A 23,483-nucleotide genomic window follows, 5' to 3' on the forward strand; every position below is an offset into this window, starting at 1 on the left:
AGACTTATATTGCATTTTGTAAAGAGGGGCATAATTTGTCCCCTTTAAAGCAAAAAATAAAATAAATAAATATATATATATATAGCAATTTCAACATGTTTTGGCTAAACAACTCAATCACCATTTAGTTTAAAACTCCTTTAAAAAAAAGTAAACTTTGCAAACTGAAAACAGCAGCATCTAATGTATAGCAAAATGTAGTTTACTTGCAACAAATTGACAAAAAAAAAAGAACGTATACTTTAACTTAACACTTAAGTTAAGTAAAAAAAAGCTAGTTATGCATGTAATGCAATTATGTTTATGTCTCTAATTGTTTATGATTGCAGACCAACATCTGCTCTGAATTTTACCTCCCAAATTTATATATAAAAAAGGGGCATAGCATAATAGTTTAATAGCTAAGACCAAATCAAGGTCCACATTCCTGCAAGGCCAAATGTCTAAAATCCAAACGAGCTTAGACTTCCTAACTTTTTTTTAATACATTATTTTTACAAGTTATGTATACATTTGTGCAGATGTCCTGTCATTTTCTGTAACTTGAACATGGTGTAGATCTATTTGTGGGTAAAATAACTTTTTAAAGTTAACATTAAAAGCACTGCGGTAGAGCCAATGATGGAGTTTAATGATGTCACAGGTCTATAATAGAGGTTTACTAGTTTTTCACCTCAACCATAATGTTTTGAGATAGTGAAAATTAAAACTCTTAAAAAAAAATGTAGACCCCAAAATTTCATCAGGGAGTCCAATGACATGCAAAATATCCATCATTTTGTTGTCAACTATCAAAAGATTAATAAGCATTCAAATTTATATCAAGCACACAATACTTTGAAAATGCATAAAACAGACAATGGAAACTGGACAAAAGAACAAACAACACAAAGTTTTGGTCTGGGGCTTTATTGATTTAATTTATTAAGATGCTACATAGTCCAACAAAGTTGGGGTTTCTTTATATACCATTATAGACTACTTGACTAGGAATATCAACCTTAATTTTCATCTTAGACTCATTATTTATTTATTTATATACATACAAAACGGTCACCTTCATGTTTACATCGTATGTGAAGGTTTGGGGCACTATAATAAGGTTTTCCTTTAATTATGAGCCAGCTGATTGGCTGATAGGCCCCCAAATCCCTCCCTCTCCATGGCAATCATACTCCTTGGTGAACTATACATAAACCGCAGTCCAAAAATCCCTATACCCTGAATGTCTCCTTAAGATACTCACAAAGCAAAGTTTTGCCGTTTTTCAATATCGTAAGCTCCTCTGTTCTTAGAAATCCAATATTTAGCAATAAGATGATTAACTGAAACTAAAGCTTCTCAAGGAGGGGGGTAGAAGAGAAACATTAAAGAAAAAAAACGCCCCCACAACACCCAACTATGACACAAATACACATCAGGTCACAAAATGGTCCCCTGTAGGAAGAGTCTCTCTTCGGGTGTCATTTCGGTTATTTCACAAAGACCAGACCGTTGTGCATGGGAAGATGACATTCTTTATATGTAGTGCATTTTTAATATAAACAGTTCTGTGCAATAAAAGCTTTATTCATAACTTAAATCCAAACAAACGACTAAATTAACATCAGAGGACAGCAAAGAAACAGAGGGCTCAGGAAAACAGTGCAGAAATGTCAGGAGTGTTTTTTAAAGCCTTATGCTGCGAGATAAACCAGTGTTGTGTACATTTCAGACCACCGACAAGGCATATCGAAGCCATGCATTTATCTGGAAATGAGGTGTAGGCTTGGCATGGCTAAAATACAGGTTACAATACTCACATGTGTCAGTTTTTAAAAGAATAGTTGCCCTCAAGAATAAACATTTCATCTCGGTTTACTCCCTCATCATGTTGTTACGACCTCATATTAATTACTTTCTTCGACGAAACCCAAAATTAGATGCTATGCAGATTGTCCGAGCTGCTCTTTCCCATAAACGTGGATGGGGATTGATCCTGAAATGATCCAAAAAGGACAAAAATGAAAAGAAAAACACCGTACAATTTGTGTACCATGTTCTAAAGCCATGCAATAGCTTTGTGTGCAAAAGGGGCCAACCGGCTAAACCGTTTGTCACTCATAACCTTATGCAAAATCTCAAACATATCAAATTGTATACCAAACTCTCCAACACAAATCTATTCATATGGGTTCTGAATAGTGTTAAAGATCTTTGGACTAGTTTTATGATAGTTTCATGACTATTTTTGTCCTTTTTCACAGCGACATACTGTAAATCATGTATGAAAAAGAGCAGCTCTTCCTAACATATTTCACAGAAGCAAAAAATTTGGGGTTGGAACAACGTGAAGATAAGTAAATGATTATAAAATGATTACTATTCCTTTAACTACTTTTTTTTTGACAGGGTAAAGTGAGAGGGGGGTCAGTGTTAATGGACCTGATGGTGAAAACTCCTCATGGCATCTTCAGATAGAAAGTTCATAGGGAGAGAGACCTTCAACCAGTTGCATGTACATGGTGCATCAGATATTACGCTTAGCAGCTGCACTATTATTGTATATAATAATGACTTGATCAATAAATTAACTTAGGTCGACAGGCAGCGAAATGGAAACTGAGGTGTGCTAAAAGGGCCTGAAAAGGATATTTCACCTATGGAGCAGCTTAATAAAATATAAAGTATTTTTTTGCTCTAAACAGAGCCATGCATTCAAGCATATATCCCTTACCAAAAGAAAACAATAATAAAGAAATGTGAAAAACCTATTCTGTTCCTGACAGGGAAATCGGTTTGTGCAAAGCATCATCGGAAGTGTTGGTTTCAGAGACATCAGCTCTGCGCCTCACCGACATACAGAGAAATATTGTTTCAAATGGTTTTTGGAGCAAACGAATAGGTGAACGGCCAAAGGGTTTCCCCAACACTTCCCCAGTAACAGCAGTTTGAAATATCAGTCACTAACAGTCCATTTCTTCAATGTTGACTTAAGATGTCTAATCACCTAAACCGTGTTTGCAAGTGAACATTAAATTGGCATGAAACGGTGATGGTCTTTTAACAAAAAAAATGCGGGTAATTAGTGACGACATCATATATTCTTGCAAAACTGCATGTTATCTGATTTGTCGAGGAAATATATGTTGAATCATAGTACTTGTTGGTACTCAAACATATCTGCTGGACTGAACGGAAGTGGATGGAAGATATAAAACACGCTATTTCAACAACAGTGTGACTGGGGAAGATACTAGAAGGCTTGTTTTTATCATTTACCTGGAGAGTGATTGAAAATATACAGGCTAAACTTCAGTGAACTACTGCTTTAATGCACGATGTTTGGGTATGCACAAATTAAATGCACACGTGACACTTTTCAAAGATGTTTAGCATTTGTATACAGAATCAATTTGCTTCTGACCCATTAAAAAAAAAAAAAAAAGTGATAAACAACATTCACTCTAGCACAACTCAGTCGCACATCTGGTGTTAGAAAATCCCTACAACATTTTAGTGGTTAAAATCTATGATATATTTGAACTTGCATCAGAAATAATTAAGGAAGAGGGGCCAGAATGATTTCACAATTTTGAGGCAAGAGCTGTGTCAGATTACTATTATTAATTTTTTTTTTGTCTGAATTTATTTCTTTGCACATGACATGATGAAATATCTTGATCTCTTTATTAATTTTACACACCTCGCTAATCCAAAACTACCCCAATGATATGGCATTCGGATTAAACGAATTCTGCATTGGTTACTTGTCTGTTTTGTTTTTGTTTCATCCGCAATGCATGCTTGTAACCCTCTCCTCTTGGATTTTACAAGGCCAACTTGCCGACGATGACACCCACAACAAAAAACAGCACAATTAGAGCGATCACCCTGGTGCTCAGCCCCTCCTCCTTCACTCTCATCGCTGAAGAGGAGTGCGGAGCGGACATTACTGTGCTCTTCCTCATCCGCAGACCATCATCTTCCTGCTGGGGAAGTGGAAGAGAGAGATAAAGATAAAGACAGTTAGATGACAGAAATAATCTTGAGAGTTATGAAAAGTGCTTTTGGCCCTGCACGCGTCTCATTAAACAAGCAGCAGTAATGGTCCCCAGCTGCAGCTGATGAGTAAGAGCAGGTTATCTTCAGTTCCGACTCTCGATATGCTCAACATCCTGTGGCCGTTACAAATTTGAACAATATGGTGGAAGAGAGCATAAGTAATGCGGTGGTCAATCAGTATGGCTCAAAGACATATCTATAGAGAGCAGGGTGATGGATATAAACGTAACGTTGCTCATTTTAAGTGTTTCTTAAAGGTACAGCAGACGAACACTGAACATTTTTATTCTGAAATAATTTAATTATGAAAAACTCAAATAGGTCAAATAGGCACACACACACACACACACAAAAAAAAAACAACATTTTAAGTGGACATCAGTGGGGAGAAATTTATATAAATGAATGATATAAATTCTTTAACCTGTTAACCGTTGCCAGTGCGTGGGCGCACTGAAGCGTTTTTTTTTATAAATAGTTCAAAGTTACTATCAGATTTAATGTTATACCTTGACAAACTATACATCATTAAAAAGATATAAGACTCAAGTTTCAGTATTTGACCACTATTGTATTCTGAGAAACTTATAGCGACTGTTATTTCTTAATTTGTGTCAGGAGTTATGAAATGAAAAAATGAGTCGATACCTTTAATATGAATTATGCGCGTCAGCCGCTTTCATTCATAAAAAACTCCCGTGCTGTCGTCATGACAGTGATACACAAAACAACGTCCCTCAGGGCTTTAGCTCAAAAATGTGCAGATTTGGAGAAATATTGATAGATTCTCATAGGTTTACATCAGATTCTATTGACAGGAATAATATTTATTGAATTTATAACTAAATGCGTCGATATAATCCTTATGAGGGCTTTGTACTCTATATACTGTGTTTTCAATTCATACTAATAGCCTGAGGGCGCTATTATGCACAATAATAGTCCATATATGGAACATGAAGAAGAGCCATAATCATGTGACATTCCAGGACGTCACTGATACACACAAAGCTAACAAGAGATCGCGCTGTTACATGCAGATTAAGATGTTTTGAAGATAATAAACATGATTGCAATGATATTTGAGTTACCTGTGTTTTTCAAGCCATGCCAGGTATTTCCATAATAATAGATTATATTTATAATGTAATGCTAATCTATATAGACTAATCATTGTGCAGAATACTATCAAATAGTATATTTTCTGTCTGATTTTTTTATCTGATGCCAAATTAGATCACAGAAGATTATTGAAAACATTTTATTTGCGTTATAAAGTACGTTTCGAGCACAAACATGGTTTTAATCTCATAAATTGTCATGTATTGATGGTGTGCTAAGCTAACATGCTAGCTAGCTCTAGGTGCTTCTATCTTGAAAAACATTTAACTAAATACAGAGTTTTAGACTTATCATCTTCATATTTTAAATATAATATGGTCAGACATGTGGCTTTAGCTGTAGTGCATTTCTAGATTGCTACAGTGCCAACTTCAATTTTATTTTCATGAAGATGTTTTATAAAAATAAATTTCTAATAACTTTACAAAACTTTGAAGCTATTTATAACAATTTTTTTCATTATGACAATAATTAATTCTACATTTACAATAAACTGCCAGGTGTCAGCTTTCAAATGAGATCATACTTGTGCTTTTAGTACAAAGGGTTCATGAACTGTATCTGTTTCAGTTTGGGTATGTCATTTCTGGGGATTTTTCAAAAGTGGGGTTGCAGCTTAACAGGTTAAAGTAATAAAATTTAATTAAATTTAAGACAGAATTTAGAGTAAGTGCACCCTTAGATTCCACTTTCAACCTAGTGTTGTTTTTGGCAGCCTGTTTTAATTTTAGTTTTAGTCTAGTCTTTGTGTCAGGCTGTCATTTTAGTTTTTATTAGTTTTAGTCACATTCATACTCTTTTTAGTCTAGTCTAGTTTTAGTCGACGAAAACTGATGACATTTTAGTCTAGTTTTAGTCAACGAAAACTGATGACATTTTAGTCTAGTTTTAGTCGACGAAAACTGATGACATTTTAGTCTAGTTTTAGTCAAATGAAAATTGTATTTTAGTCTCTTTTTAGTAATGTGATTCTATTTAACCCAGTCAATATAGAATTTCAAACAAGGCTATCTTATTATAGGCTATTTAGTAGGCCTAGGCCTATATTTAGGGCTGTGACGGTGGCAGGTTTTTTTTTTTACCACCGCGGTAATGGACCAACTACCGGCGGTGGTTGGGGGGGTTATTTAAAAAAAAACTCGTTTTATATTTCCACACAAAGACGCGTGATATACACTCTGCGCTTTGAGAGGGATGTGGGACGCAGGAAAACACGAAGATATCGATCTCTATCGATCTCTTTATGATATCTTTGTTTTTTCTACTTGATGTAAATTGGTTTGAAGGGCGAATTTTATCCTCCACAAGGCCGAAATATTTAGGCTATGTTTGAGATTGCGCTGCCAGAGAAAGTGAAACTAAAAATCACCCGCGCGTGTGAAGCGCGCTTTACAACTAAACTTGACGCGCCCTATGTCTATATAACAAGCACAAACTGTGTTAAAAAGAATTTGACATGCAAGTACAAATGTAGGCCATCTGTCCTACAGCGTTTTTCTACGTTACCACAGTAAAGAATACGAATATAATAGGCCTAATTAAAAGCGAACCAAGAAACGTTATAATACCTTTAGAAAATGGGTGAGACGTGACGTGAGTGAAGATTTGGGAAAAGAAACAAGAGATTCCATGCAGGGATGAGTCACGATTTTTGGATATTCGATTAGTTTATTTAATTATAGGCTATCGAATAGGTTTTGCGATTATTCTCTAAAATAAAATCTCCATGTTCTGGCGCTGATGCGGTGACGTGTTCATGTAACCAGAGACATGCAGCTGTCACAAAGAACCGGCAAAAGTAATGATTATGAATGTGTCAAATACATCAATGAGACATTTTAATAGAATAACTAATGGAGTAATATATTGTTAAATTCGCTGATAATCGGGTGACCAGATCGCAATCCAGAATTTAAAGCCGACAAAGCTATGGGTTCACGCACAAATCTCTCATTCGTCGTGACGTTAACATTTCGTCTCGTCTCGTTTTGGTCAACGAAAATGAAGAGACATTTTAGCATAGTTTTTATTTTTTTAAACCACATTTAGTCTCGTTTTTATTCGTCAACGATATTGCATTATACATGTATTTTAGTCATCGTCACATGACCATGCATTTACGTCTAGTCTCGTCTCGTTTTCGTCAGGTGATAACGGTTCGTTGACGACAATATTTCGTCATAATTTTCGTTGACGAAAGCAACACTATTTCAACCTTTCTATTTTGTTTCAGTCTATTGGTAATTTGAGCATCTTTTTCATTGCCTCTAAATCAAATGAAGTGACCTAACAAGAATTTACCAAAAATATTTGTAGAATATAATTTCTATTTCCTCTCATTTACAGTATTATGTTGTTATACTTCAGCAAGTTTTCGGTTTGTTTAGCAAGCAAAACTTGTCAGTGTAATAATATTGCTTGCATGACAGGGTTTCCACAATGAGAGTCTGCTTGGCTCCAAAGAAGATATATAGATCGTAGATCCTTTGCCAGTGCCACTTGTCGTCGGTTCAGGTTGTTGCTGCTTGCCAGCCATTCTCGCTCTGTCTGCACAGCGCATGTAAACGCACTGATGACTTATGTCTGCGTGAACAACCTGCGCAGTGGTATGCAAACACACATTGACTGACAGGGAACACATGCTATAGGACCGTTCGGACCAAACACAACGATTGAACGAAAATGTTATGGTCCTACGCCTTCCACAGACGACATGTATTTATAAAAATACATTTAGACCGCTTAACAGAGCGATTGCTGTCAGGATACGAGGAGGCTATCAACCAGCATAACAAAAAATGTTTCTGCAGCGAATTGCCTATGGCACCTTTAAATATATAGGCCCTACGTGGGGGTTAGGGAGTGCCATCGGAAAATGGTTTCAGATTCAGGGCTGAGAAATATTATAACATTGTTCTACATTGCAGAGAAATAATAAACCATAATAATCATTTAAAATATGAATTAAGCGCTCAAACGTACGCAAAGCTTGTTGCAGCGCACCGACAAAAGTTATGAATGTATAAAAAATAAATTAAAAAATCTAAATCTGAACATCTTAATTTATTCATAGATTAGTGAATTCGGAGTCGGCTGCAAAGAGGATAGTGGATGCGACTTTTGAGAAGCGCGGTACTAATTTAACTTCCACACTCAGAACAAACACTTGGATATGTGCCTAATAATAGCGCACATTTATCTAAGTTAGCGGTAGAGCGAGTGGGCATGTAAACTGGCTAACATTACGCTACTACTTACATGTTTTAAAGGTCGATGAATGTTAGGTGAATGTTTAAATATAAGAATGATTTCTAAAGGATCATGTGACCCTGAAGACTGGAGAAATGATGCTGAAAATTCAGCTTGGTCATGACAGGAATAAAATTATATATTTAAAAATATTGAAATAGAAAACAATTTAAATTGTTATAATATATGTTTTCATTGTTTTTTTGATAAAATAAATGCAGCCTTGCTGAGCATAAGAGACTTCTTTCAAAAATCATTCCGAGCCCAAAATTCTGAACTGTATTGTATATAATGTATTTTTAATGCATCATTTTGTATATTTGAATTCTGATTTTGAAAGAAAATAGCAAAAAAGTATCTAATGTTTTAAAATATTCATGACTATTGCTGACAATGATATTTATGAGAATGCAAATAGCAAACACTCACCCTGATCTGTTTGTTCTCCTCTCGTAGCCGCTGCACCTCCGTCTGCAGTCTTTTACATTCCTCCATGATCTTCTTGACCTCTCCATCATCCAGACTGGAGGCCATGGACTTCATAGACAATGTGGATGATTCCGACTTTGAGAGACTGGCGGATATCTTATTGCTTTCCATTTCATGCTGTGGCCAAAATCAGGTTCACACACACACACATAGACACAATCATAAGCAAATGCATCCATAAAAGAGCCAAGAATCTGTTTTGCTAAATAATTTTAGGAGAGGGTAACATGAATGTAGTTATGCCTTCTGTCATTTCACACACTGCCTACAGCTCAGAGCTAACATGAGGAAAAACATGAAAACCCATGCACTCACTGTTTTCTCATTTTCAGCGGGCATATCAAAGACACATCTCAGCTTGGAGTCCATCAGATCCTCTGGCTTGGCGTCCTTCCACTGCAGGAGAGAACAACAACATGTGTAAACAAGAACCTACATTTGATTATACACCAAATAAACACCTCATGAGCTGTTTACAAACCCTAGCGACCTGCTTACATACGCAACATTTTTAGGCATCATAGGAAGATTTCCACCATGGAAGATTTCCCCAGAGAAATGTAGATGATAAAAAGTAGGCTATTGCTAGAAAATCTCTGAACAATTAAAAAGGCACAATTGACTAAAATATTTGTGCGCTTTGTATTTCTCATGCTTGTAACAGCATTGATCCATTAGCCTAGCCACATGCCACCTGAGCCAATTGTGGACGTTATGCATTAATAAGTTGCCCATGAAGAGAGTTTCAAAGCAGTCATCTGCGAGGTCTCGGATCTTAAAAAGGTATCCGGCTATGTAGACAGCAGACAGTGAGGCAGCTCCCTCGGTTTTGGAGTCAAGCTTTGGAGCCATCAACAAGCAATCGTGGAAATAGTTCAGGACAGTGAATAAGTAGCCAGATCTCTGCTCTACATTTTCTTTCCGCTTCTCCTTCCTGTCATTTTCATAACCTATTTACCATTACATCTGCTCATGCACACAAATGTTCAGTATGATCTATTTCAGAAAGCTCAGAGAGAGTCATGAACAACCAAGAGATTTGGATCTTGCTCTTGGAACCTGTCGAACACTGGAGTTATGTGACAACCCCAGTTATATTACTTGAACAGCAAACTCACACCGATTTGTATCATATATTGTTGATCTATGCCAGAGGTTATCACAATATTATTGCTTAATGGCATTGTAGCACATTTTTGATGAAGTCTGTATATTGAAAAACTTCAAAAATAATGCAAAAGACTTGTGTTGTTGTTAACTAAAAGTATTTTTTTTTTAAATTGAAATAAAGCTGAAATAAAATAAAATATAATTATCAGATGAAAAAAAACAACAAGAAATGCTAACTAACTGAAATAAAATAAGTTTAAGTTCTCATTATCAAAACTGAAATGAAAATAAATTAAGGCTTAGAAGAAATACTTAAAAACAAAAACTAATAAAAAAAACCCAAGACAAAAGCACATACAATTATTTAAAGCCGCAGTCCGTAGTTTTTCCTCTTTGTCGCCATCTCTGTTTGAAATCTACACTTGCAGTTATTCGCAGAATTAGCAACTTAACGTGGGTTGTGCCTCGGCACGGCACAGCGCAGATGAATCCAATGTTTTGAGGAGAATGTGCGGCTGTCAGTCGCCGCGCCGGTGTGGATACTGGCATTCGGAATCACAGATTCCACTTTTGGGAAGTATGACAAACATAAGAATATTCACCGGAAAATGTCATCTGAACAAGTAACATCCACTTTTGTTCTGACCAACTAAGGGGAAAAAAGCATTGTTGTAAATCGCGCTGATTAAATCTAACGATCGCTTATCATATCACGTCACACCGTGCAAAATATACTTTGTTCTCAAATTGTTAATGTTAACAACATCAGCATTGCGTGACTACATTTAATGCCCTTCCGATATTATCCTTGTTTTCGCATGACCCGGTTGCAGTCTCTTTTTTTCTGTAGCAACTCCGAAGTCCGAAGTGTTTCGCGTTTTACAACGGGTGAGTCTCCAGTTGTCACTGGTGATTGTCGTTTGAACCTTTCTGGATCCGCCATCAAATTGATAAGTTTAATAATATCAAGTGCTGTGAGAAAAGGCTATAATTCTCCACCTCCACCATCCTCACACTCATAGCCTACTAGTCGAGACTCCTTTATGTTTACAGACGTGACGTAATGACGCAGAGACATGCTCGAATTTTCCGCGGAAATCCACCAGTACCACTGGAATTAAAAACATTATAAAAAGCTTACCGTTTTGAATCGAGCTCAGGCAAGCAGACAGTTTTGAACACTGGGTGATTATGTACTTGCTCAAAAATGTATTTTGGATCATTTTTAACCCAAAAAAGACACGGACTGCAGCTTTAAACCAAAAAATTAAAACATAAAAGCTAATTCAAAAAAATATTGATAAATACTATGCTACTATATAAATAAAGCCAAACAAATAACACTGTTCAAGGCTGGTAAAAACATAAATTCACCTGCAATTAGCAGTTATAAAAGTACATTTTGGACCCCACATATAAGACATCAAGAATGGTTTTATAATATATATATATAGACTTCATAGATAGCGTTACTAAAAAAAGGAGAAAATGCACCCAAGAAAAAACGGACCTGAACAAGGGAGTATAAACCTTCAGAAAGCAGGTGGCATGGATCAGTACTCACCACTCCCTCAGTGTCGGTCATGTCAGGTGGGGCCAGCAGAGACTGTACCATGAACTTGTGTTTGCTTTTCTCATTCGGATCATAATCGAACGGTTGCAGCATCACTGTAAGACAAACACAAGAACATAAATACAGTACACATTAAACAATATCTTTAGCGTTTTCCTCATTTTAGTTCGCAGGATAGTCATAAGACGACAGACAATCTGAGCCAGATTTGAAACTGAGATGCCTACTTGAGCCCCAAGTGCTAGTGGCTCCAACATCATTTTATGATTTTTAAAGGACAAGTTCGGTATTTTACACTTAAAGCCCTGTTTACAGATCGTTTCTGATGAAATAGAACGGTTAAGATTAAAATTTTGACACATGCTGCTGTCCCGAGAGTTTTAGGTTTCTTTCGCTTTCCCCAAAACCTCTAGAATGGGTTTATAGGTGCACTGGAACAATACTTCATAAAACGCATTAAACTTTCGTTTACAAAGACGTGAAACTCACCGAGTGCTCAGGGGTGTTCACTGATATGCTCACACATAAATCGCTGCAAAAGATGCTTTCCAACAGGTTTTATCATAGTTTTTGTCCAACTCCATTGACTTGTATTGGGTGAGCTGTGTGAGGTACGGTATTACTCCGCCGCTTCTTCTTCTGTGTATTCAATGAAATGCCAGCGGTTTGCTTGCAATTGGCAAAGGTGCATTATCGCCACCAACTGGGCTGGAGTGTCTATTATTCAAGCTCTCAACGGAAGAATCTACGGGTGTGAGACGTTTGGAAAAATAGATCCACAGTTTTACAACGAATGGTAAAACACCTGTTGGAAAGCATCTTTTGCAGCGATTTTTGTGTGAGCATATCAGTGAACACCCCTGACCACTCGGTGAGTTTCACGTCTTTGTAAACGAAAGTTTAATGTGTTTTAGGAAGGATATGTTCGAGTGCACCTATACACCCATTCTAGAGGTTTTGGGGAAAGCGAAAGAAACCTAAAATTCTCGGGACAGCAGCATGTGTCCAAATTTTAATCTTAACCATTGTATTTCATCAGAAACGATCTGTAAACAGGGCTTTAAGTGTAAAATACCGAACTTACCCTTAAAGGAATAAAAAACTATACAATATTAAAATTTACAGCAGATAGGATTCTCAACAGTCCAAGGGCCAGATTTACTAACAGCTTGTGCCAGCGCAAACCCTCTTTTGGCATTAAAAAAACTACTGTCAGGATTTTCTAAAGACACGCAGTGGAAAAAATAGTGGTGAAAAGGCATGGACAGTCATTTTTGTGGCTGACCTTATTGCATATGCATTTGTAGGAATTTTCTTTTCAAATGCCAAATTTATGGGAGGAAAGTATCTAAATGAATCATGCAAGGTGATTTTCTAAGGTTTGCGCTAGTCAGTTTACGGTTTTATTGCGGTATTGTTTACCGCCTAATTTTCGTTGGTCACTATGGAAATGATCCGGCTGCGTCTGTGTTCTTTATTTTGCAAGTCTTCAGTAGATCACGTGCAGAACTTTCCACTCCCAGCAGAGTTTTTTTTGGAATTGTGCTCTTACGCTAATCTGCCCTGTTTAGTAAATCTGGCCCCAAATGTGATAAAATATTTGGGTGTAAAACACCCATGTTTCACAAAATGACATTACTCAGAAAAACAAAAAGACTTAGCTATTCATTTCATATAATCCCACTACAAACGATGCTGATAAAACTTCAGTGACCCCAGAAGGGCAATTTTTCTTACAGCTCCTAAACAGTGTTTTTCACGTTAATAATAACACATTCAGCCTTTAACTCAAACCAGGTGTTAGTGTGAGGAAGTTCACGTCTACAACCCCATCAGCACCATCCAAAGAAGGCCATGTTATTTGATGTCATTCCAGTGAGCAAAAGCTAATTTAGAGCTGTTACCATGATTTACAATGATCACTTTCTTATGCCTGGCGTGCGAGGGCTCTGGCACGGTTGAAATCAGTATTGAAAGCCGATTTCACCCCCATCACCCTTTTTAAAAGACACCATTCGGATTCAAAAGGGTCTTTTTTTTACACTGGAGTGAATGTGTGCATGATTTAGGAAAACTGCTGCTAAGTTTCATTAAAAACAAATGATCTCTTAATTTCAAAGGCCCTCTTAGATGTGGCTACTACTGCCGAGCTCACAGAAGATGCACGCCAACTCCCCCGCGAGTTAAAAAACCTCACTTTGGTTTTGAGTGCCATTATGGCAATCAAGCGCCGTCGATATTGCAAACTGAAAACAGACGGCTGAGACAGATTGGGAATGTCCTGTTTTGTCAGTCCCAATCTTTCCGACTGCACTAGACCGGTATTTCACTAGCAGCATCAAGGGGGTATTTTTAAACATATCAACAGAGGAAGAGGGATTAAATGAGTCTTGACATGACTTTATTTGTACAGTTCACATTAGTAATATTACTAAAAGAATGTGCACTGTGCAAATATTCAGATTTCTCACCCATAGCTGTTGCTATCCTTGACGCAAGATGTGGAGAAAGTCAAAGTATCAGTTCAAGTTCACACCATTCAGCTTTGCCATCACAGGAATAAATGACATTTTAAAATATATTACAATAGAAATCATTTATTTAAAATTTTAATAACACTTTAGAATAATGTCTCATTTATTAACATTAATTAATGCATTACCTAACGACGAGCAATATATTTTTATGCCATTTATTAACCTTTGTTTATGTTAGATCACAGTGCATTAACTCATGTTAACAGATACAACTTTTGATTAGTAAATGTTGAGATTAACATTAACTTAGATTAATGAATGCTGTAGAAGTATTGTTCATTGTTAGTTCATGTTAACTAATGTAGTTAACTAATGTCACCAAAAGAAACGTAAATGAAAAATTTTACCATAATATTTCACAATAATAAAATAATAAAAACTGTATTTTTGATCAAATAAATGCAGCCTTGGTGAGCATAAGAGACTTAAAAATGTTTAATAGTAGTGAATATCAATTGTCACAGTAATGAAAACAGCAATAGACGCTACCGCCCATGGTGTATGACGTTATATACACATTGCATCACAAATGAAAAACAACAACTAATTTTTAGACTGAGGGTGCGTTTACACGACAACAATGTACCGAAAACGAAAAAGTTTTTACTTTGCTTTTTTGAAAATGTTAGCATACAGACGACAACACTGCCAAACGATCCTCGTTCACATGGATCTAAGAAAATGAATAAAAACGCTGTATTATGCTGCCAGGCCGGTAGTTGGCGATGTCTTGTTGTGTAAATGAACGGCCAAAATGCAAAAAAATTTGTGGTAAACAGTGTTGTGTGAATGTGAATTTAAAAATAGATTTCCTGAGATTTTTTCGATGTTCAAACTGCAATCAAATAAACAGATGTGAGTTGAATTCTTTTTTTTTTTGCTAAACAAAGCCAGAGACTTTATAGTATTAGGGCTTTGCCTTTTGCCCAAAAATCATATTCGAAGTTCATTTGTTTATTAATATTAATATTTGAATATATTTGAATATTTATTAATAACATTTTGACGGAGATAGCATGGAGTAGATTCTGGCCTGCCTCGCCCCCTCACCCTCCCCCTCCTCCTCTTCCAGCTTGCCGGGATGTAGTGTTGAGAGTGTTGCTCTCATGTGGTTGTCGACGTGTGGTATGTGAGTTTGGTCCTACATATTTTACACATCACTTTGTCCTTACTCATGATTTTTCCCTGTTTCTTTGGGAACCCAAAGTAGCGATACACCACACACTTTGCTTTTCAAATTGTCATGAGTGTAGATTTCAAACTCCTCGTCAGCCGTGGTTGTTGTAGCCGTTGAAGCGGCCATTGTTTTGGTATGCAAAATAGGCGCTAAACAGGACGCTAACATCACCGACAGGAGCCCAGATGACCAATAATAGCCAGGCTAATGAGCTCACGATTCACAACTTCACCAGGCGTGAAAAAGCCTCGAAATCTGAATTGAAAACAACGTTTACAAGCAAACACATTTACAAAAAATAATGCCCATAACAGGTTTGAATATTAAAGGCTGCCTAATATTCGTTCGAATATCTTTTTTTTTTTTTTTTAAATATTCAAATTATATTCGAATAACGAAGTTCGGAGTCAAAGCCCTAATAAGTATTAGGTGTTATTGTCTTGAACAATAAAATGGACGGCTCCATGCTGACTGTGATTGACAGTTCATTCTCTGGCAGATCACTACTGACACAATCCAACAAGAGCAAGGCAGTGATTTAATCATTATTAAAGCACAAGAGCATGATTTCTTTAACAAAGAACATCTTTATGTGATGCTTAAATTTGCAGAACATGGAAAACGTTAGCCTGAAGACGGTTGGAAATTTACAAGAAACAGAATAGTGAAAATAAATTTGATTATATTTAGCCATTTAATGTGATTGACCTGATAATATTACAAAATATTAACTAATTTACGCTCTCAGGTATGCATACTTTTGATCAGATATCTCGAATGTGCAATGTAGAAAGACGAGGATTGTTCATGTACAGAAAGGTCTTTCTGGATCTCCTTTTTTGTTTTGAAAGCAACCATATTTGGCACAATCTCAGTCTTTTACACAAATTTTATGAGCTGTCTGCACATACTGTTCTTTCTTGTATTCTTAAGAGAACTATTTCTAATCACACAGAGCTTGTGTGGTCACAACTTGAGTGGTCATCTTCAAGGCTGTGGCCTGTCTGGGGGCGGGACAACTGCAGAAAACTGTCGCCCTGAGCCATGTGCATTCAAACAAAACACCTGACTGCAGACAATCGTTCCTCTGCCTAATTAACTGGATCCCTGGAGATAAAAAGCAGAGCAACTCCATTAATTATGAAACATGACCTCGGAATCCCCTCGGCAAAAACTATGAAGTCTAAATGGAGAGAGGGAGAAAATGTGAGGAAATCCAGACAACACTAATGGTTTAGAGAGGCATACTTAACTTTCTAAGTTCCAAAGCAAAGGTTCTGAGTCATGACAGGGTATTAATAAGTATAATCAACAAGTAATTTGATATTATAATGACAGGATTATAAACACCAAGTGATTAACCATAATAAACCATATTCAGCATGAAGTTTACTGGTGTCTTCACCTTGCAGTTAAAGAAATATCATGTCAAAAATCCCAATTACTGATCTCTTCATAATGTTTGGATTGATGGAATTATAAAAAAAATGAAGACTTAAAGAAGATGTTTAAGAAAAAAAATAATAAAACAAAACAAGTCAACCTATTTTCTGTTAACTCGCAGTGTGTCACAATCACTATTATCAGGAACCACCAATATATCTTTAAATTGGAGTTACTTCACTTAGTGCAGCCAAAGAAATGTTGTTGCTGATCAAATAAAGGCATAGAAGCATTACATAATGGTGAAATTGATGTGAGTGTGAGTGTTAACTAAGTGTGTAGTCTTCGGACAATGTGGAAGTGGACATACACTGTATAAAGAACTTGACAAAGCTAAAGTTACTTCAATCATAACAGATTCATGAGGGATTCAGAGCTGGAAGTTGTTGCTTTTGAACTGTCAACAAAAAACTTCACAAGCCAGACAGACAGTGATGTTTGAGAACGGATGGAGACGTGAGGCTCGTCTCATAGGACTGGATAAAAGTCAAAAGCCCATTAACCAAAATCTATTGTGCATCCCCTCTGATAAACACACGAGGGAATACTAAAAAAACTAGCTTGTCATTAATTCAAATACAGTCAGAGATATTGTACATATTGACAGGGACCAGGCATCTCACCATGGAGAAAAATCCCAAAACATCGGAATCAACACAGAATAATGAGAGCAATTTAAGAATGTCCGTGAGATTCCAAGATTTCAAATGAGTCGAGTTATTAGGAAAACTCTCAAAGGTCTCAGAGACCAACACTGCTGTTGGTTATGTAAAGGTTATGGGTAATGGATATAAAGGTGCTGTAACATAAATGTCTCCTTCATTTTGCCAACCACAGTATCTCACAGGAGACGGGTCAAGTGTACTCCAGAGACTTCATTAGCTCATTTGCATAAAGTTACATATTCTCATGTTAGCCGCACTGATGGACACGGCCACATCACTCTTGCTCATTTCACATCATAGCTTCTGGTCGTTTTATCACTAATCACTGTCTGCAAAAGTGCCTTCAAAACAAACATTTTAGCATTATTTATTTACCTTTATAGTTTCATTTTAATTGTATTTATATATAGGCTTATTTATTTTTATTTCAGTTATAGCCATTTTAGTTAAGCTTTATTTCAGTTAGTTGCCAAGGCAGCATTTCATTTTTTTTGTTTAAGATTTTTATATAATATTTATATTTATTTCATCTTTTTTTTTTATTACTAAAAAATATTTGTAATATTTTTAGTGAACCAATTTTTTTTGGGGTGATTTTTTGTGTGCCATTTTTCGCTTCCATTCTCACCTCCCGTTCAAAAACAACAAAAGGTCTGTGTTTCTGATGAGTTGTTTCTCTGTAAATTCACACATACAGAAACCAGGACGTGTACAGAAAAAAAAATGTGCCTGCAGAAAGGGCTAACACTTATAACAGGGACGGGAATCTGGATCCGCACAGACAGAACTGCCTACGGATACAAGTCAAGCTGTCAAGCTCACACAAACAGATTTCCTGTGACACATCGACAGAAAAGATCAGAAATGACTCACAATTAAACAATCCCTTTCAAAATTGACCTAAATAATCAACTGCTCATACTGATCAATTACCTGACAGAGTTAATGATCATTTGATAGCAACGGCAATTTTAAGCACTTGGTTCTTTGAAAGACCGCTAATGGCGTTTTCATTACAAATATCTGTCATATGATACACAATATTGACATCATCATCGTCAAAGTGGTTCCTCCACAATATAAAGACTTGGAGCAGATGACTCATAGCACTGTATTTAATGTAATTAAACATTATAAGGCTCTGTATCTGCAACATGGTTATAAATTTTTTTTATTTATGCATTTTGTGCATGTGTTCCTGTAAATGGAGAGCATTTCTATTGAGTTTATAACAAAGCAAGCAAAACAATAAATACTATTAATATAAATCAGGCAGATATAAATAATACATTACAAATGAATATTAATTTTAAATAACTATTATTATTAATTATGACGCAAGCACAACAATAAATAATATTAATATAAATAAGAAAAGAAGAATAAATAAATACAAACGTATATTAAAAAAATACGAATAAATAGTAAAAATAAGAATAGTAAGTAATAACAAAAACACTTTTATATACGTGTAAATTAATATTTATTCTTATTTAATATCAGCACTTTAATATCTTATTAAATTCAATTCAATTCATCACAACCTCTCCATTTATTTGGTTCATCAACCATTACTCCTTCCAGTAAAGCCAGGAATCTTGGAGTTGTGATTGTTGATCAGTTAAGCTTCACAGACCATTTTGCTACAACGGCCCGGTCCTGCACATTAGGAAGATTAGATCCTTCCTAACGGAGCATGCTATACAACTCCTTGTCGAAGCTCTTGTTCTATCCAAAATTGGACTATTGTAATGCTCTCTTGTCAGGCCTTCCAGCATGCACTGTCAAACCTCTTCAACTGATCCAGAACACCAGAGCAAGAGTGGAAGAGAGCGCACACACCTCTCTTCACCAGTTTGCACTGGCTGCCAATAGCCACTTGCATCAAATTCAAGGCTGTGTTTGCCTACAGAACAACCACTGGCTCTGCACCACTATACTTAAAGTGAACGGCGCTTGGTAGTGCCATCCCAAAGAGGCATAAAATCACTCTCACGGACCTTTTCCTTCATAAGCATTACTAGTTCTATTCTGTTTCTCTATTTATTTATTCCGTCCAAGAATCCAAGACTCTTACTGTATTTATAAAGTATAAATTACCCAAAAATGCAAATTCTGACATCAGGTACTCACCCTCATGTTGCTTCAAACCTGAAAGAATTTCGTTCATCTTCCAAACATTGAGAGATTTCGGTCCCTACATTTAAAGTCAATTCCCCTAAAACTTAAAAGATCATCTTATCTGTGTAAGATATTCAACAAATGCCTGCATTGAAAGTGTACTGCGTTAGAAAAAAAATTAGTTTACAGAGTTTCAGTAACAGTACTACATTAACTACTAATATAATAATGCAATGGGGTAATAATTGTGGGTCCTCCTGATAATGCCAAATGTCTGATTTTACCAGTAAAAAAGGGCTTACATTATAATTCTGTATTTTCAGGTTCAGAATCATGAATATTTTTATTCTGGTGTCACAACTGTTTTATTGCTTTACCTGTTCTCTCTTAGGTTTCAGCTATCCCAATTAAAATTCAGTTTTATTGTTCAGACACACCTAGTCAATTGGTAGTTTACATTCAGAACGTTCAATTAAATTTTGTTAATTCTTTATTAAGTTGTATGTACAACAAAGTTATTGAAAATTGTTAATGTTTTGGAAATAAATGTTTTATTTTGTTCAAAATATTGTGATGCGTATCGTATCGTGAACCCAGTATCGTGATACGTATCGAATCGTTTTTTCGAATCCAGTTTATCGTTACACCCCTAATAATTATAATAATAACAACAACAAGAAGAAGATCTATGAAGGCAACAACATTCTTGTCGTCATTTGGAAGCTTTGACAGTTTAAATCAAGAGTCATCGATGGTATCAAAATGCTAATTTTAAGAAAAATGAGGTGTATTTACCAGAGACGTTGATGGAGGTTCCGGCATCAATCACTCCACTGTTTGGCCGCACGCAGTACCGGCGCGGTGCAGTCGTCTTTACTTTAAAGCACACATTTCTGTCTGTGGGATTAGCGAGCTTTAGGGTGGTGGTCACCACATCTGTAAATGGACCTGAGGGGAGAAAGACAGGACATTCAATTGTTACATTCAAAACTCAGGTGTTGCTCTGTGGTTGTTAGCGCATTGCCATGCAGTTGCTAGTGTGTGCTGGGTGATGGCTTGCTGCAAAAACATCTCAAACTATATCTGCAGCCAGACTGCTCTAAGTGACCGCATCGATTTACAACCTTGTAACCGATTTCACCCCACCAAGACATAATGATTCGAGACAAATCACATTAGTGGCACATTACAAAATTAGCGGCACACCAAAGGCCAAAAGACCACAGTATTGTTCTCAACCCTGGCACTCGTTTTACACTGCGGCAAAGAATAAGGGAGATTTTCAGGAAAAAGGAACAAAGAGAATTTGTCCTGCCAAAGGGTGACACTAATCAGTCAATATCACAGAATCAATTCATTTAAATGTCTGAGGTGATGAACAGAGACTTGTATGGTGAACTATATGTTCTTGTATATGAACTACATACAAGTCACCACTTGTATGGTAGAACTATATGGTGATAGAGAAGATTTATACATGCTTTTCAAAATCTTGGGGTTGGTGGTTGTGTTTTTGAAACAAGTCTCTCATTCTCAATAGGTTTGCATTTTAATGACATTTATTTCCAACCAATTCCTGATGAAATCAAATCATTTCCAACACCTTTTCGAATATTTCACCTGGAAACAAGGTTGAATCGTTGATATGGAGTAACTGGGAGTTTTTCTCTGTAACAAGAAATAAAAATGTAGAAAAACAAAAAGGCCTAAATTTAGTAGTACTATAAATATGTTTGTATAAACACTATAAATCCAAGGATAACTCTTTTCTATCATAGTCAACATAAAACAGAATAATTTGCAACACATTTTTTATTTCCATAATGTGCCAGTTCCATGTGCAAAAACAAATAAAACGGGACTTTTATCCATCAGGCAGAGCAAGTTATTACATTTTGATGATTGATTACAGAGATAAACAATGAAATTGTGCACAATATAACCATAAATGTGTGTTGAGAAAGTAAATCGGGCCAATTTTGATTTCACGTTGACAACCATACATGTTAGTTCTGTCTCAAACATCCTTCACCCTTTGTAATATGGCAGCACCACACATCAAGTATGCAACACCTCATCTGGGTTAATTCTATTAAACCAGTTAAATTATTGAGAGGCTGAGACACTTGAAACCCATGGTGAGCCTTATGTTGTTTGAGGCTTTATGTTGTGTGTTACAGAGGAAAAGACGCAGATGAACTAAGCGCCTTGGGCCTTTAAAACCTTAAAAGAGAGACGAACATTACACAAGGCCTAACAATGGACCATTCTGGCCAAAAGCTCCATGTCTTTTCCATTCATACAGACCTATCCGGAGACCCTCATAGAATTAGTGCATAAGTAATTGCAAAGCATGAGTCATGCAGAAAGGCATCATTCTCTGTATTCATTTTATTAGGTAAATGACATCACCGATCAATACCAAGAGCCTAAGAAGAACAAAAAACTATTTATGAAAAAACAGCCATTTTATGGTAGGGCTGGGCATTTGGGGTAATTTTGTAATTAAGTACTCATAAAAAAAGGGTTATCAATTAATCTAAAATTATAATATAAATGAAAAATAATAGGGATGTCCCGATACCACTTTTTCACTTCCGATACCGATACCGATGCCGCAGCTTTGGCTATTTGCCGATACCGATATCAATCCGATATTTTTATTTTATTCTTGAACTAATACTACTAATAATAAAATATAATGGAAGCACTTTCCTCAATTAGCCACTTAAAAACATCTCACTCAAATGGAGAACAAATACTTCTCCAGTATATAGTCCACAACAACAGTTGATAATGAAAGACTGCCAGCCTTTATTCAAAAGACCTTGAGATATGTTTGGTAACCTGAATGAATTTAAAATTAATTTGCTATATTTCAGATCAATATATTTGTTTCCTTTAAATTTTAATTAACTTTAACTTTATTCTCATCTGAATTATAAATAATTTATTTCTGTATAAAATAATTCTACTTTTAAAAACATGATTTTCTTTTTTATTCAATGTAGAATGTGTAACTTAAAAATAAACAGATTAGTGCTCTGTTTTAGGACAAGAAATGAAAACCAATGCAATGATGAATGTCCAAAAAGATGAGATCATTTTTGCTTTTAAACAGCGTGTGCGTGTGTGTGTGTGTGTGTGTGTGTGTGTGAGATTTTGGTTGGGTGACAGTTACAGTATGACAAGAGTTTACAGTTTGACAAAAGCACAATGTTGGGTTTTACACAAATATAAGTAGGCTAAACACTTTTTCCAGTTTTAATGATGTCCTGTATGAAAATGACGGAGTATGTTTTTTTGTTTCCACTGTTCGATCGCGCCCGTGCCTCTCTCTCTGACACACACACACACACACCAGCATTGCAATCTTGACATCGCAGCCTGTTCATTTTGCTGCGTTCACACCAAAACGCGAATAGAGCGTCAAATTTGCGTCTATCGCGTCTAGTTCGATGCTTGAACAGTTTGAATCCATTCGCGCGTCCAAAGCGAATAGGACGCGCCGCGCGCGTATAATGATAAAGTGAGCGTTTGAAGCGATATAGACGCGCGTTCAGAGCTAAGGCGGGCTACAGATTAGGTGTCCCTAAAGAACCCGCATATGCGCGTATCTAACAGTAACGTTAGTTTCGTATTACATTAATTAATGTGCACGCGAGATTTATTTATTTTTATACCGTGTATTCTCTGTGTAAATCCATGCACCGAACGTACGTTCAGTACGAATACGTACCGTTCCACCCCTAATTGGTATCGGATCATAGGTATCGGATAATTTTTTTTCTCCCCTCCGATATCCGATCTAGCGTTTTGGGCCAGTATCGGCACGATACCGATGCCGTGGATCGGATCGGGACATCCCTAAAAAATAACAAGTATGACTTACAGTAAAATTATAGTTTTATTCGCAAACGTCACTACACAAATAACGGCTTTTGAATTAAGCT

At 36.2% G+C, this 23,483-nt stretch overlaps 1 protein-coding gene across 2 annotated transcripts in view; it reads right to left on the reverse strand.

The window, feature by feature from the left end:
• Positions 1 to 897: 897 nt before the first annotated feature.
• vapb (VAMP (vesicle-associated membrane protein)-associated protein B and C) overlaps positions 898 to 23,483 on the reverse strand; it is a 33,256-nt gene continuing 10,670 nt past the window's right edge. Inside the window, exons 2-6 of one of the 2 annotated variants that reach the window (XM_081379817.1) lie at positions 20,326 to 20,478; positions 11,579 to 11,682; positions 9,220 to 9,300; positions 8,845 to 9,021; positions 898 to 3,971 (exon numbers count right to left, since the gene is read on the reverse strand). In XM_081379817.1, coding sequence (XP_081235943.1) covers positions 3,810 to 3,971; positions 8,845 to 9,021; positions 9,220 to 9,300; positions 11,579 to 11,682; positions 20,326 to 20,478 — 677 coding nt within the window. In that variant the 3' untranslated portion in view covers positions 898 to 3,809. The remainder of the gene's footprint in view (positions 3,972 to 8,844; positions 9,022 to 9,219; positions 9,301 to 11,578; positions 11,683 to 20,325; positions 20,479 to 23,483) is intronic. The other variant, XM_081379818.1, reaches the window with a different exon arrangement.

The sequence above is a fragment of the Scardinius erythrophthalmus genome (assembly GCF_964197995.2).
Source record: "Scardinius erythrophthalmus genome assembly, chromosome: 12".
In the NCBI taxonomy this organism is placed as follows: Eukaryota; Metazoa; Chordata; class Actinopteri; order Cypriniformes; family Leuciscidae; genus Scardinius; species Scardinius erythrophthalmus.